Source organism: Sapajus apella, unplaced genomic scaffold (genome assembly GCF_009761245.1).
Source record: "Sapajus apella isolate SASKATOON/1434 unplaced genomic scaffold, GSC_monkey_1.0 scaffold99, whole genome shotgun sequence".
In the NCBI taxonomy this organism is placed as follows: Eukaryota; Metazoa; Chordata; class Mammalia; order Primates; family Cebidae; genus Sapajus; species Sapajus apella.
In genome coordinates this window covers 825,851-842,822 of record NW_022437039.1, presented here as the reverse complement: position 1 = coordinate 842,822, position 16,972 = coordinate 825,851, and the positions used below count along the sequence as shown (strand labels likewise).

General features: G+C 44.6%; 1 protein-coding gene across 3 annotated transcripts in view; it reads left to right on the top strand.

Annotated features, from left to right (window-relative positions):
- CREBBP (CREB binding protein) overlaps positions 1-16,972 on the top strand; it is a 165,879-nt gene that overhangs the window by 90,467 nt on the left and 58,440 nt on the right. For 2 of the 3 annotated variants that reach the window (XM_032257967.1, XM_032257968.1), the window contains exons 4-10: positions 171-411; positions 1,708-1,821; positions 11,179-11,421; positions 13,101-13,203; positions 13,530-13,676; positions 16,046-16,163; positions 16,669-16,840. In XM_032257967.1, coding sequence (XP_032113858.1) covers positions 171-411; positions 1,708-1,821; positions 11,179-11,421; positions 13,101-13,203; positions 13,530-13,676; positions 16,046-16,163; positions 16,669-16,840 — 1,138 coding nt within the window. The remainder of the gene's footprint in view (positions 1-170; positions 412-1,707; positions 1,822-11,178; positions 11,422-13,100; positions 13,204-13,529; positions 13,677-16,045; positions 16,164-16,668; positions 16,841-16,972) is intronic. The other variant, XM_032257969.1, reaches the window with a different exon arrangement.

Below are 16,972 nucleotides of genomic sequence, written 5' to 3'. Positions count from 1 at the left end.
ATGCTTCTGGATCTTCTTAAAGTCATCAGTGGATTAAAGAGAACTACACTAGCCATCTCTCTGTGGTTAGTACTATCCATCAGCTTTTGCTTTTGTTTGAGAAATAATTAATCAATATGAGTTGGAACTCTGAGAGGTTAAAGTGTTTTTATTATTATGCTTTATTTTAGTCCCAGATGCAAACAACAGTGGGAATTGTACCTACACAAGCAATTGCAACGGGCCCCACTGCAGATCCTGAAAAACGCAAACTGATACAGCAGCAGCTGGTTCTACTGCTTCATGCTCATAAGTGTCAGAGACGAGAGCAAGCAAACGGAGAGGTTCGGGCCTGCTCGCTTCCACACTGTCGAACCATGAAAAACGTTTTGAATCACATGACGCACTGTCAGGCTGGGAAAGCCTGCCAAGGTAAGTGCTGTTTTTGGAACTCCTAGTGGCAGAGGTCAGGAAGAATTTTCCTTTATTGTACAGCAGCTCTCTGGTTGATAAGTCTTCGACAGCCTGAGGGCTGCCTTCCATTTGGTGTGGTAAGACATGTTGGGCTCACGATCCCCACACAACAACAGTCAGGTGCCCCAGGAAGTCTTATCTGCTGAGGAGAAAGGCGATTTGGTTTTCTGCTACTCTGTGAACTTCTGCGTGAAGCTGTGCCCTGTATTTGTTCTTTTCCTCTTTCCCCTCTCACGGAAGACATTGGTCACTTCTTGAGCACTGTCTTTGTTGTGAATGTCTAGATTGTGGTTTTCTTTTGGGCAGCGAGCATAGCGCACACACGTGCAGGCACACGCCCTTCCTGCACCCCAGCATCTGTCTTGGCAGCTTGCTGTCTTGCTCCTCTGTCCTGTGTCTTGAGGCAAGTCCAGATGACAGTGAAGCTGTCCTTGGTGACGGGCAGTGACATGGGGAACTGTGCACTGTATCATCCCGGAGGAGGTGGTGAACTAGGCACCTCATGTGCTCTCTCTCTCCTCTTTTACTTCAGATACCTCATTTGTACTAAAGGAAGTGTTTCCTATTAACAGCTGTACTTTCCTTTAATCTTTATTCTCTTTCCTTCTCTTTTTATGCTCATAAACTTTGTGGGGGAATCTCCCCCTGGTCTCCTTGTCTCCTACTGTAACATTTGTGAGTTCCCGGAGTAACCCTGTTGTAGCAGAGAAGCAGAGGAAAGGGTAAGGTTAGACCTTGAGAAGATGAAGACGCAATAACCAGGGCCAGTTACCCTCTTGAGTACTTCTTCACCAAGTGCCCAGAGTCCCTTTTGCCCTTTTGGAATCTGTACAGACTTCTCATTTGCTTCTCTATCTGTATTTCTTCGCTGTAGTATTTAGGTGGTTTCATCTTGAAACATAATTGAACATTTTTATTTTAAATAGTGATATCACAGAACTATTATTTGTTCTACGTTTCATTGCAGTTGTTCAGTATTCCAGGTTGAATAGTTTTTGTTTTGTTTTGTGGGCTGCCCTTAATCACCCATCCTTCATAACATTGCTTCTAGGGGAAGTTTTGTTTGGATTTCTCAATAGTCAACTTACAAACGTTTTGGAAAACAGCCTGTTTGTAAGTTGAGGACTGCCTGTACAGTGTTATGGTTACACTTGTTACCATTTTCTTATGGAATCTGGCATTATAATTTAGGTATAATTGAAAGTGTGACGATTTGGATAGAAAAATAACATCTCGTTGTTTTTCTGGTCATAGTTGCCCATTGTGCATCTTCACGACAAATCATCTCTCATTGGAAGAACTGCACACGACATGACTGTCCTGTTTGCCTCCCTTTGAAAAATGCCAGTGACAAGCGAAACCAACAAAGTAAGTGAGCACGGGGGCAGAGAAGATTGGAGATGAGAATAGAAGCTGTTTCTAAAGAAAATGCAGAGTGTAGGTAGGGAGTGGGCAGGGGTTATAAGCCATGGAGTGCAGGGTGAGGTAGGGCGGACAGCGGCCCAAGGTACAGCCAAGCTCAGAGGGCAGGTTGGCTCTCCGTGTCGGGAAGGCTGTGAGAGCGTTGGACCCTGACTTACTCACTGCCTCTCCCTCTCCCTGCCCCCCGCATACATGCACTTGAAGCTGCATGGAACAGCAGAGTCACTTTGATCAGAGAGCCAGGATGAAGACATGGTATTTCCTGACAGTTACTCAATACGTGAGGATTTAAATTCCATGTCGCTGTAATGGCAGTGATGTCTGGGGGAGGGGGACAGAGGGGACACTTTTGGAATTGGAAAGCCCTTATCCTGAAGTAAATTTTGAAGGCTCTGTCAGTCAGGCTGGGTCAGTATAAAATCCCACATGGATGTTTGTGAAGGTTGCCCTCTCTGGAGTTGTGGTCCCCAGACCTCTTGATATAACTAACCAACCATTCCCTCTGCTTTGAAGTGAGAGCCTCTGCCGTAGGGCTGCTGCATCCTGGTCACCCCGTCATTCTGCCATTGTCTGGGTTGTCTGTAACCCTTGGCTCAGCTGACGTAGCAATCCCTGCTCCTTGGGAGGCCTTAGTGGGGCTCTGGGGCTTCCTGCTGTTTGTAGGCTTCAGGCAGTAAGAAGGATGAACCTTCCTCGTTTTAAAACCCTTTTCCTGTCATTTTAGAGGTAAAACCATGGTCTTTGGATGTGTCCTTCAGTTTCAGACAGCTAGGAAGTGCCCTTCGATCTCCTGTCCCCTCGTGGCTGGAGCTGCCCCCTTAGCGACTTTTCTAGCACAACACAGTCTTCCTCATCTTCTTCCATCTTGTCTGTGCCATCTTGCCACTCTCCCTGTTTTGTGTTTTAAGTGTTCATTCCTCTCATTCTTCTTGATCATCCTTCCTCAAGACCCCGCAGCTGCCTGGAGAACATGTGCTGGTTTTCTTTCTGGTTGTTTCTGAGTGGCCCAGGGAAAGATGGAGAAAGCACTTTGTTCCTAAGAGTACCGTGGAATGGTGTGCCAGTGACAGCACCTGTGGTTTTCCTTTGAATCTGTCCAGCCCACCTCCCTCTGGTAGCAAGGGAGTGGGCAGTGAGCTGATGCTGACCCTGCTTCATTTAAAGCAGGATGTCCCTATCACAGAGAAGAGAAATGCCGTGGTGATGGGGCCTGTTATTTGCCTCCCTACAGAGGAACCACAGTGAGTTTCCTTTAAAAGCCAGTTTCCTGGCCAGGCACAGTGGCTCACACCTGTAATCTCAGCACTTTGGCAAGCCAAGGTGGGCGGGTCACCTGAGGTCGGGAGTTCAAGACCAGCTTGACCAACATGGTGAAACCCCGTCTCTACTAAAAATACAAAATTAGCTGGACACAGTGGCGCATGCCTATAATCCCAGCTGCTCAGGAGGCTGATGCAAGAGAATCACTTGAACCCGGGAGGCAGAGGTTGCAGTGAGCCAAGATCACCCCATTGCACTCCAGCCTGGGCAACAAGGGTGAAACTCCGTCCCAAAAAAAAAAAAAAAGTTAAATTATTCTTTGATTGACCAAAATTTGAATTAATAAAGAGTTTCCCTAGATATCTCATATAAAGTGACATTCTAGAATCCTGGGTCTTCTAGGACCAGGTATTTGGGACAGTGGTTCTTATGGAATACAGTCTGTTTTTCCTCCCAACTTTTTTCTTTAGTATATTGTGATGGCTAAATTTCTTATCTTTTAGGGCACATTTCAGTAATAGGCTCTTTAAGTGCCAAAATACTCATTTTCAAGTTTGTAGTTATACATTATTCCATGAATAATGAGCTAGAATTTTATTCTTAACTTTTAATTTGGGGGTGTGGCTTTTTGGGGATCTTTTGTTTCTGGTACATACTACCATGACGGTTATAGTTTTGTGATTTCTCTTTTTAAGAAACACGTGGTTTTTGTTTTAAAAGAAAAAAGAAGTGTATGTGGTTTGTTTTTTTTTTTAACCATCCTTATAACTGCCTCAGTGTTGTGAAAATTGATTCCGTGCATGCTCTCTCAAGTGGTAAACCACAGGTTTTCTGCTAGTCATAATGCAAGATATTACCAGGCTGATTTTATAAAGTCACAAGGAAGATTTAGATTAACTTGCTACAAAGTTTTGGTAGTTTTTTATAAAAGTGTGAGTGACCAGGTTTTGGCCGTACCCTTTCTGTAAATTTTGCTTTTTTTCCTCTTCTCCCCAAATCAAATGATGCTTATTGTGTGTGAACTCTTGAGTTAGGAACCCAGAGAGGAAAATGTGAATCTGACCCTACCATGGCTTAAGGTTGGGCTTTGAAGATGATATATATGTTTAAAATAACGGAAAGGTGACCTCCCTCAAAGGACTGAGGTAGAGATGAGTCAGTGCAGTTGGAATTTTTTTTTTTAGGAGAATTGGAGTGCACCTGACCACTTTATAGAGAAAGGTAGGACTTGATGGAGCACAGTGCAAACAAAACAACAAAGAAAGAACATTTCAGACAGTGGGGATGGTGTCTGCACAGTACACAGCCTGTGAGGGCATGCATTTGACTGGACTGGGGTTCCTGTGCAAGCGAGGTGAACAGTGAGGTGGACTGTGGTGAGCACCTGGAAGCCACAGGGACTCTGCCAAGACCTACCTGTGCTTGCTCTGTGGAGACCGCCTTTGGGGCCCCAGGACTCTGCTTTTTAGGCATTGTTTCCCATAGGCCAGCGCTGGTCTTATCTGATGGCACACTTCCTTGATCAGCACACAGTCTGCTCTCTAACATCTGTTACTGATGTCTCTACTGAGAGAACCTTCCAGAATCACCTGTGGAGCTAATCTGACATTCTTTGAAATGGAGCCTAGACCATTGATTACCTTTTTGGCCTGTGTTGAGTTTTTGTTAGGTTTGTTTTGAGACAGAGTCTTGCTTTGTCACCCAGGCTGGAATGCAGTGGTGCAGCCACGTCTCACTGCTGCCTCAACCTCTCAGGCTCAAGCAGTCATCCCACTCCAGCCTCCTGAGTACCTGGGATCTGCCACCATGCCTGGCTAATTTGTGTGTGTGTGTGTGTGTGTGTGTGTTTTCTTTCTTTCTTGTTTTTTTTTTAAGAATGTCAGATTTTTTTTTTGTAGCGATGGCGTTTCACCATGTTGCTCAGGCGGGTCTTGAACTAATGAGATCACGCAATCTTCCCCCCTTGGTCTACCAAAGTTCTGGGATTAGAGGCTTGAGCCACTGCATCTGGCCTCATTCGATTTTGCTTTGAATTGTTTTTTAAAGATTCTGTAATCACTGATCTCGAGCTAACCATCCCTTATAGCAGTGTTCAATTTTTGTTGAATAATTAGGACTCTCCAAGATATATATCTTAATTCAGTCCTGCCATCTTACCTCCAATAAATTCCGGTGCACAAAGTGGAATGAGGATTGGGCTGTGGGACCTGTGACCAGGTTGTGGTCATGGTCTTGGAGCTCATGTTGCCTCACTGGTTCTTCCTGCTCAAAGTGTAGGCCCCAGGCAAACCATACAGGCGCTCGCAGATTGCTTGTAAGCAATAAAGAAGTTAGACCCCCATTTCAGGCCTCCTGTATTAAAACCTGCGTTTTTATAAAATTTCCGGGTGATTGGTGTGCACATTAAAATCTGAGATGCGCTGTTCTGGATGCCTCGAAAGGCCAGGCGTCTGGGCCAGAGCGGGTAACAGGGTTTGAGTCATTCTCTGAGGGAGACCATGGGTTTTCCAACGCAGAGTCCCACAGGGACTGTTGAAACAAGATTGCACTGTCAGCCCCAGAGCAAGCCTATTCCACGCACTGCCCTGGGTACTTCAGCCATGGCCCCAACTGCTGCCGGGTATCTCCATGAGTGCAGTGCCCACTACTGTACCCGGCAACGTGTTCCATCTATAGGTGCCACAGATTGTTTTAAACACCTCCTTTCGACCGGATGCAATGGCTCATGTCTGTAAGCCTAACACTTTGGGAGGCCAAGGTGGGCAGATTGCCTGAGCTCAGGTTCAAGACCAGCCTGGGCAACACAGTGAAACCCCTTCTCTACTAAAATACAAATAATTAGCTGGGCATGGCGATGGGCACCTGTAGTCCCTGCTCCTCGGGAGGCTGAAGCAGGAGAATTGCTTGAACCCAGGAGGCAGAGGTTGCAGTGAGCTGAGATCTTGCCACTGCACTCCAGCCTGGGCGACAGAGCAAGACTCCTTCTCAAAAACAAAAAATAAAACAAAACAAAACAACACCTCCTTTCATTAAATGGAGTCAAGATCTCCCTCCTTTGAACTGCCACTCATTTAATAGCCCATCAGGTGCCCTGTGAGTGTGTGTGGAGCAGCCCCTTTGTTCTACTTGAGGACCCTTCAGAGATTTTCACCGTTGTGACAAATTGATGAGATGGGGAACAGTAGGGAGCAGAATCTGAAGGCTGTAGAGAGAATGGCGGGCTTGATTGACCCAGACTTAAGCACCAAAGGGTCGTTGGTGATGTGTTTCATCTGAACAGCTTTGCTCCTTGCTAGCAAGGAGCAGTGTCGCTGAGCCAGTGTCACTTGGCTCCTGAAGAAAACATTTTGCTTGAGGGCTTGTGGCTGCATCTGATGGGAGGCTGGGTCGCCAGCCTGGCAGTGCCTCGGTCCCCCTCAATGCTTCTCTTCATTGTCATGCCCCACGCTGTGCATAGGAAGGTGCCAGCTGGGAAGTAGGTCCTGATTCACACAATACCCATGAGGTATGGTTGAACCCACCAGCAACTTTATAGAGATGGCTGCAGGTCTGAGTAAATTCTTTTTTTGAGACATAGTGTTACTCTCTTGCCCAGGCTGGAGTGCAGTGGCGTGATCTTCACTCACTGCAACCTCTGCCTCCCTAGTTCAAGTGATTCCTGCTTCAACCTTCCGAATAGCTGGGATTACAGGCACACGCCACCATGCCTGGTCATTTTTGTATTTTTAGTAGAGAGGGTTTCCCCATGATTGCCAAGCTGGTCTGGAACTCCTTACCTCAGGTGATTCCTCCACCTCTGCTTCCCAAAGTCCTGGGATTACAGGTATGAGCCACCTGAATAAATTCTAGCATTGCTTTTTTTAGTAGAAATCTAAATGTCTCTTGATATCCTCAGGAAGCTGGTTCCAGGACCCCCCAAGTATACCGAAACCAGGCGGACTCAAGCCCCGCAGCTGGCCCTCCCCATACACGTTTCGCCTCCCACTAGCAGTTTCTGGCCTGCCTTGGGTAACATGCGGCTGGCTGACTCTCATGCTGCTGTAGATTCAGCTCTAGCAGCTACTGCTTTGCTTCATGGTGTGTCTCCCCCCACCATCCTGAAAAAGCTTACGTATTTAATTCGTGTTCATTTTCACTGAATTTCCAGATGGAGTTCAGTTTTATTGAGAATGATTGAGGACTGAAGTTGTCGGGGTAACCGAGTACTTTGCATCAGCAGCATAGACTGTAAGGGGAACCTCTTCACCTCTTAGTGGAACATTATTTATTTATTTTATTTATTTTTATGTATTTTTTTATTTTTTGAGACAGTCTTTCTGTCACCCAGGCTGGAGTGGAATGGCGCAATCTCAGCGCACTGCAACCTCTGCCTCCTGGGTGCAAGTGATTCTCCTGCCTCAACCTCCAAAGTAGCTGGGATTACAGGTGCTTACTACCACGCCCAGCTAATTTTTGTATTTTTGATAGAGATGGGGTTTCACCAAGTTAGCTAGGTGGGTCTCGAACTTCTGACTTCAATTGATCCACCTGCCTTGGCCTCCCAAAGTGCTGGGATTATCGGCGTGAGTCACTGCGCCTGGCCTCTTAGTGGAACATTCTTTGTGCGTGAAGAATGGCAGGTGAGTTCCAGAAACAGTGTCTAATTTAAAACTTGGCCTTTTGTTCATAGGTCATAGGCTTCTTCTTCAGCTTACATCAGAAGGGGTGGTGAGGCTGGGGGATGTTGGGATGCTTTAAAGAGATAAATATCTGAGACAGGTGTGTCACCTGATGGGCCCAGTCTGTGTGTTAGTGTGCCACAGGTGCGTTGTGGCTTCCTAAAGGTTAGAGGTTTATGCTCTAGTGAGGAAAAAAGATGTAAAAACGGCCAAATGAACACACAGCCTTGACACTGGAAGAGGTAGGCAGCAATAATGTGGAAAGGATAAATATAGAAACCACATTCTTAGGAATGCCAGGTAGATGGAGCAATGCTGTCTGTAGCTCTCTGTGCATTTCTGTTCAGTTCTGAGGCGCTTTATGGGCTGCGCTGGGAGGGCCCACGGATGCTGGCTGCTGTGCTGTACCTGGCACATCCCCTGGACTCTGCAAAGCAAGTCACATGGCCCATGTGGCAGTTGCCAGGCGGTGAAGAGCAAACTTGAGTGTTACCTTAATCCCACCTTTCAGGGATACATAGGGAAAATGAGATGAGCCTGATTTTATCTGCCTCAGGGTTCCAGGATGCAGTTTGGGTACATTAGGTGATTATTAGATTAATCTGTTATCCCTTCCAACAGATTCTAGGCTCAGAGAATGCAGAAATTTATGTCCACATCATACCTGGGAGCCTGGCAGAGTGTACTCACTGAGTCTGTCATGTAGGTGAGAGTACATGAAGGGTCAGTGTCTGAGGACAAGCAGGGACACAGGAGGCACAGTTGGAATTCAGAGAGGGATTGGGATTACCACCATGGAGCACTCGGAGCACCTTGAGGTTGCAGTACAGTTAATGGTTGCTTGTACATAAGGACTCCCCTTTCAGTCATCCATCAGCCCCACAGTGAATGGCTGAGCTCCCTTACCCTTCAGTATTGTATCATTTCATCTAACAGCATCATTTCAACTTCAAATTCAGCCATGCTTAAATGGCAAGAGACCTTCTTTATTTATTTGTAAATTATTTCCCTTGCTTCTGAATTTTAGAAATGGTGAGTTCCAAATGCTTACTTCTCATAGATATATTTTCCTTTAAGATAAAAATATAATACTTACACTTAGAAAATGATTGATTTTAATACAAAATGCAATGACCGTGTCAGCAGCTTGGATGGGAGGCCTGTGTGAGTAAGAGGCATTGGCTGCGCTGTAAATGGCTGTGGGCTTAGCAGGGGCATTCACTGTAAGGTGGGGCCTTTTAGCTAAACGGATGGCACTTGGGGAAGTGTGGAGAAAAGGGAAATGTAGGAAGACGTCAATAAAGCATTCACCCGGAAATGGAAGGCTGTGTACTTTGTTTCTTTAAGTTCCTCTCCACAGTTCATCACCATGTGTGTTAAATGTAATGTAGCCCTGTTCTTCCTTATATCACAAGGTTATAGAAAAATAAACTATCCTACCACTGTTACTTTCATTTTTATACCATAGTGCTTCTTCAAAATATAGGATGTCGGTTTCAGAAGTATGGTGGACACATGTTTAACATTTTGGGGAGTAGTATTAGAATACTTTTTAAAGGTATTGTGCATGACTTACTTCAGCTATACACTTGTCATAAAGTGCACCTTGGGAGTTGCTTTTCATTTATGATAATGAGTGCTTGGTGCGTGTAATTGTGTCTAATGAGTGTTAATGAGTTGATCTGAATATCCTTATTGGAAAAGTTAATAGTATGGAATATGTAATTATGAGGAATTTTTTTTCACACATTTAAGTTTAATTAAGTTGCTCTGGTAAGTATGGGGTTGTTTATTATATGTGCGCTGATGGCTGAATGTGAGAATATTACTGTTATACATAGTGGTCTGAATTTGAAAGAAAGGCTTTGTGATTGTGTTTTACATATCAAAAATGTTGTGCTATAGTAACAACACTATTAGCTGCTATTTTTAACATGACTCTAAAATTTGTGGAAGTTAGAAAGGAACTCAAAAATATGAATCAGGCCAGGTGCTGTGGCTCAAGCCTGTAATCCCAGCACTTTGGGAGGCCGAGGTGGGTGGATCACAAGGTCAAGAGATCGAGACCATCCTGGCCAACATGGTGAAACACCGTCTCTACTAAAAATACAAAAATTAGCTGGGCGTGGTGGTGCGCACCTGTAGTCCCGGCTACTCTGGAGGCTGAGGCAGGAGAATTACTCGAATCTGGGAGGCGGAGGTTGCAGTGAGCCGAGATCGCCCCACTGCACTCCAGCCTGGCGCCTGGCGACAGCAAGACTCTGTCGTCTCCAAAAAAAAAAAAAAAAAATAAGAAGAATCAGTACTGTGATATAAAACTTCTACCATATGATAAAATTTCAGCCAACAGCAACATTTGGGTTGTTGGGACAGATGAGTGGGCAGGCAAACAGGTGGATGGGTATGTGGTTAGATTTATTGACCTTGAAATCCCCAAATTGATGCAAGTTTGGAGTTGTCTCTCTATTACATCAGAAGGCCTTTGAGGTGGAGTTCCTTATGTTGACACCAGTTTTTCCTTTAGCCTCCTGGGGTTAGCTAACTAGATGACGTAGCTTCCCTGCCATCCAGCAGTGGGCCTAGGTAGCAGAAGCTGATGATGGCCACGTGAGGCAGAGCCACCTCCTGAATATCTTGAGTACTGAGGTGACCCCTGGATAACAAGACCTATGTGGAATTGCAAAGCTTCACTCCAACCTTTATCAAATAGATGAGTCAGTCAGTCAAGTGCAGTATTTCTTGATTAGCTTCATGTAGCCAGAGAGCTCAGCATGGTGCCCTACTGCATAGGAATCCTGTCAGAAGGTTGTGTTCATGCTGTCATTGTTTGTGGAAGTTTCAAGGAATTCCAATTATGTGATTTGGAAGAGCACATCATAGATTTATTAACCAAAAGTGACTGACAGGTATCATCTCTGCTCCTTCTCTTCCTGTGCAGGTGAGCAGTGAAGGACAGGGTTGGGGTCAGCAGCAGGAGGGTGCTCCTCTGATCATCTGGGAGCCAGCAGCCAGAGGTGTCTGCTGGCTCCCAGATAATCAGACGTTTCCCTTGTCATACATTTGCCACTCCCTGGAACTGACTTCTTGAGGAGTCTCTAGATTTTAAGACTTACTAATTTTTTTAAGTGAAATGTTATGATCTGTTGCATGTTAAGATAGAAACTTGACTTTTCTTTAGCTTTTTGTTCTTCTCTTACTGCCAGGCAGAATAAATGAGAATTTCCTTCAAAACAGCTCCTTTCTCCCTAGCCTTGTTTCATGGCTTTATGATATTGACATATAGTCTTTTGGTAAAATGTATTTGCTTCTCAAAAGTTTTTAAATCATTTGTAGGCTTCTTCCTTTTGCTAACCTTTCTTGTTTGTCTGTCTGTTTGTTGTTATAGCCATCCTGGGGTCTCCGGCTAGTGGGATTCAAAACACAATTGGTTCTGTTGGCACAGGGCAACAGAATGCCACTTCTTTAAGTAACCCAAATCCCATAGACCCCAGCTCCATGCAGCGAGCCTATGCTGCTCTCGGACTACCCTACATGAACCAGCCCCAGACGCAGCTGCAGCCTCAGGTTCCTGGCCAGCAACCAGCACAGCCTCAAACCCACCAGCAGATGAGGACTCTCAACCCCCTGGGTAGGTGAAAGAACTCTCAACTTTGTTCCTTCTTGTACAAATGCACCGAAGGGAATGGAGTGATGGAACTCAAGGCAGTTTTCTGTTTGTTTTGTTTTTTACTACAATGATTGAAATAAAAATCTTCCAGGAAAAAGCTGAAGTGTCTGATGCAAGGAAAATGTTACATGCTTATAAAAAGAATTTTTTATTTGCATTCGCAAATAAAGCAATGTTTTTGTTGCATACTGTGCCACTTCTGTCTGGACAATTTTCATAAAGAATGTACCATGTGGCTCAGAATGCAGATTTCACACGTCAAGATGCTGACTGGACCCCTCCTGCTGACTCTTGTCATTTATTTGATGGAGAACTTGTGTCTGGCAGTTTCTCACACATCTTGGTTAGGGTCTTCCCCACAGTTGGAAGTGACCAGCCTGGACTTCAGCAGGTTAAAGACAGGAGTCCTGGGAACTTTCTTGGCTCAGGCTGCCAGAAATACCAGTATTTCCTTTGTCACCGCAGCCCATTTTTTGCCAGCCTTTGGTCATTTGCTTACACATCACCATGATTTTTGTCATTTCTGCATATGGTTTCCTTAATATTTTACTTTAAGTGGACACAGTCCCTTTACATTTTGGCTTAAGCTAAGTAGTGATGTTTGTGAAGTCAAGTCTGGTTAACTAGTTGTGCTAGTTTTGTTCTTTTCCTAATAGAGTAAGTATTTTACTCTTAAAAATTACACCTGGGCCGGGCGCGGTGGCTCAAGCCTGTAATCCCAGCACTTTGGGAGGCCGAGGCGGGTGGATCACAAGGTCAAGAGATCGAGACCATCCTGGTCAACATGGTGAAACCCCGTCTCTACTAAAAATACAAAAAAATTAGCTGGGCATGGTGGCGCGTGTCTGTAGTCCCAGCTACTCAGGAGGCTGGGGCAGGAGAATTGCCTGAACTCGGGAGGCGGAGGTTGTGGTGAGCTGAGATCGTGCCATTGCGCTCCAGCCTGGGTAACAAGAGCGAAACTCCATCTCAACAAAAAAACAAAAAAAAAAAAAAATTACACCTTAAAATATGCCCAGTTAAAGTCATTTTATTTGTTGCTTTTTGGAAAACAACTGCCCTAATGAATATCTAATTAATACTGGCCAGGAGACTGGGTTAGAATCCTGAGACCAAAGTCTTAATGTAATTCCTCTCCTGTTGATGGTATAATTTGGAACAAGCTTAACCTTTTGAATCTCAGCTTTCCTTTACTTTAACATGAAGATTGTAGACAAATTGACCTCGATATTTTTTTCCCGAGCTTAATTTCTATGTTTTTATTTTCTCATATTGGAGATAAAGACAGAGGCATGTGTCATGCGGGCAGCTGAGTCACTTAGGAGTGATATTCATGAAGCAGAATGAAAGTCAGAGGCTGTATATGGGTCACTAGATACCAGCTAACCTAGTGGCTCTACTTTGGTTACAAAGTAGAGTAGGGAGGTGTCTCCTGATTATTTGTGCACGTTGGTTACCATTGTTAAAAATATGACACTCAGAGTTCCTGCCTTTGTGCTTATTATAACTGATCAGAATCACTTATTTAAATAATCACCAATTGTTTATATGGTGACATGTTGGTTATCTGTCATCAAAACTTTGAAGTATATATTAAAATTTTAAGAGTTGATTGATTTCGTTTCTTTCTGTCTTTAAAGGAAATAACCCAATGACCATTCCAGCGGGAGGAATAACAACAGATCAGCAACCCCCAAACTTGATTTCAGAATCCGCTCTTCCAACTTCCCTGGGGGCCGCAAAGTAAGATCATGTTTCAGTTCTGAGTGGCAGTCCAGCGGAAATGTGGGCCGAGAACCACACAAAACTGATTCTTTATAAATGTGCGGTAGAGAAAATAGTTTAAATGGGGTGGTAAGGGGTGAATGCTGTTTTTCTTTCTTTCTTCAATTATAAATGTAGAACAGGTAATAGATTAAACATATTTTAACTTTCATTGTATATACATCACTTGGCTTTCCTGACTTAAATTGTTTAAAAGTCACATATGGTGGTAGAAGAACCTTAGTAGACTAAGTGTGTTTTAGTCCCTTCAGTAGATGGATGAAGTGTCCTTGTTTCCTCCCTAGCCCCCTGATGAACGATGGCTCCAACTCTGGTAACATTGGAACCCTCAGCACTATACCAACAGCAGCTCCTCCTTCCAGCACTGGTGTAAGGAAAGGCTGGCATGAGCATGTCACTCAGGACCTGCGGAGCCATCTAGTGCATAAACTGTACGTAACAGGTTTGCAGTTTCATAGATGTCTGATTTGGTTCCTGTGTTGCCCATTGGCTACCAGATGACAGTACCCTATTAGGCTGTACAAGCCATGTGCTTATTTAGGGAGCCACTTCCGCTGCTGGTAGAACTCTGGCAGCCTTGGGCAGGCCAGAGATTCCCACACTCTATGTCCTTGTTGAGCGGGGCTGTCAAAGAGAGCATGGGTGGCTCTGTACTGCTGAGGGGTACTGAGTTGCAGCCCCTATCATGGAGACAAAGATCCTCGATGCAGCCTGGTCTTATGTGCCTCTGCACTTTGGGCTGCATGAGAGGGCTGGGGTTAGCTCAAAAGCTTAATCTTATTTTGTAGTTCCATATTCTAGTTGTGGAGATCCCTCAGAATTAGATAAATTTAGAGTATAGATGGCATGTCACCCTCACCTTACAGCTGGTTAACATAAAAGAAAGTTAAAAATTAATTTTTTTTTTTTTTTTTTTTTTTTTTTTTTTTTGAGATGGAATCTCGCTCTGTCCCCAGACTGGAGTGCAGTGGCATAATAATGGCTCTCTACAACCTCCGCCTCCCAGATTTAAGTTGTTCTCCTGCCTCAGCCTCCCAAGTAGCTGGGATTGCAGGCATGCGTCACCACCCCCAGCTAGTTTTTGTATTTTTAGTAGAGATAGGGTTTCATCATGTTGATCAGGCTGGTCTCAAACTCCTGACCTAAAGTGATCTTCCCGCCTCAGCATCCCAAAGTGCTTGGATTACAGCCATGAGCCTCCGAGCCCTGCCTGTTTGTTTGAAGAGAGAGAGATGGTGTCTTGCCATGTTGCCCAGGGTGCAGTCGAACTCCTGGCCTCAAGTAATCCTCTCACCTTGGCCTCCCAAAATGCTGGGTGGTATGAAGTGTGGTGATACCAAGCCTAACTTTCTTGAGCTAATTATTTTAAATGAACTAGATTTACATTCCCTTTGAGTTTTTTCCCTTCCTTATTTTGATCAAATTTTTTTTTTTTTTTTTTAAGTAATAGGTAGTTTAGAAATCAGAGCTTTGAAATCATATTATCCTGGAAATGACCCAGCACATACTTGTTAATAGCAAAATAGTGATAGGTTTGTTGTGTAGATAAGTTGATAGGTCTGGATTGTCTCCAGGGAGTTACTTCTTTCATGTATTGATATGCTAGGCAAGAGAGGCTTGGCGTTTCTCTCCATACTGTATTGCCACCAGAGATAGATAATCCTGATTTTGTAGTGCTCATTTGATGGCACTGGAAGTAGCTTCAGGACAGGTACAGTGGTCCCCACCTATAATCCCAGTGCTTTGGGAGCCCGGGGCGGGAGGATTGCTGGAGCCCAGGTTCAGGCCAGCTGGGGCAACACAGTAAAACTCTGTCTCTACAGAAAATTTAAAAATTAGCTGGGCATGGTGGTGTACACCTGTACCTCCCAGCTTACTTGGGAGGCTGAGGTGGAAGGATCACTTGAACCCAGGAGTTCAAAGCTGCAGTAAGCTATGATCATACCACAGTACTCCAGCCTGGCAACAGAGCGAGACCCCGTGTCTTTTAAGCTGGACTGTCTCTCTGTTATTCAGAACTGGAGTGCAATGGCGTGATCTCAGCTCGCTATAACTTCTGCATTCTTTGTAGAGATGGGGTTTCACCATGTCCCTCAGCATTGTTCTTTATTTATTTATTTATTTTTTTCCTTTTTTTTTTTTTTTTTTTGGGCGGAGTTTTGCTCTTGTTACCCAGGCTGGAGTGCAATGGCGCGATCTCAGCTCACCGCAACCTCCGCCTCCTGGGTTCAGGCAATTCTCCTGCCTCAGCCTCCCAAGTAGCTGGGATTACAGTCACCCGCCACCATGCCCAGCTAATTTTTGTATTTTTAGTACACACAGGATTTTACCACGTTGGCCAGGCTGGTCTCAAACTCCTGACCTCAGGTGATTTGCCTGCCTCAGCCTCCCAAAGTGCTGGGATTACAAGCATGAGCCATCATGCCCAGCCGAGACCCCTTTTTTTAAAAAAAGAAGAAAGAAAGTAATTTGATAGTTTCTCACACCTATAATCCTAGCACTTTGGGAGGCCAAGGCAGGCGGATTGCCTTGCTTAGGAGTTCAGGGCCACCCTGGGCAACATGATGAAACCCTGTCTCTACTAAAATACAAAAGAAATTAGCCGGATGTGATGGTGCATGCCTGTAGTCCCAGCTAGTTGGGAGGTTGAGGCAGGATAATTGCTTAAACTCAGAAGGCTTGTTTCAGTGAGCTGAGATCGCGCCACTGCACTCCAGCCTGGGTGACAGAGCGAGACCTATCTCTACGAAAAAAAAAAAAAAGGAAGTACTGTAGTTTGATAGATGTGTTATCCTTTCAGAGTCCAAGCCATCTTCCCAACACCTGATCCTGCAGCTCTAAAGGATCGCCGCATGGAAAACCTGGTAGCCTATGCTAAGAAAGTGGAAGGGGACATGTATGAGTCTGCCAACAGCAGGGTAGGTAGTTGCTCACCGTGCTCTGGCCTCTACTGCATCTGTAGTAGACAGCACTACATTTGTCTGGTTTATTATCTGGAAACAGTGGAATCTGTGTAGTTGGGAGAGACATGAGGCCACTGGCCAAGGAGACTTCCCAGATAACACACAAATTTCCTGCACAACTCTCTTGGTTAGCTACATTGGTACATGGAGTATATAAATTTACATTATGTCCATGGGATATATTTTTCATATTAGGTGGTGTTGTATTATTGCTAGCATCAGTGAATATTCAAGAAGTTGATTTGAGTGAAATGGAACATGTCTTTAGTACCTACTATTTGACATGTCCTATAAAGTCATTGGGAATTGAGCAAGAGTGTGGGCTCCTGGTGCATCAGGTATTTGCATACTTTTGCCAGTGTACTCAGTGAAGAAGTTCATTAGTTAGAACCTACAACACAGATCATTCCATTGCTTTGTACAGTTTTAACTGCTTCATATTGAATATGATTGCTTTTAGGATGAATATTATCACTTGCTAGCAGAGAAAATCTACAAGATACAAAAAGAACTAGAAGAAAAACGGAGGTCGCGTTTACATAAACAAGGCATCTTGGGGAACCAGCCAGCCTTACCAGCCCCAGGGGCTCAGCCCCCTGTGATTCCACAGGCACAACCTGTGAGACCCCCAAGTAAGGATTTTATTTCCATCTGCCAATCCTTAGCCCATTTCCTTGGTTTTCCTTCATGTTTGGAGTGTATTTCTGAGAATAGAGGATTAGAGTCTTTGATGTGTGACCTATAGAAGCTGTTGATGTTGCAGT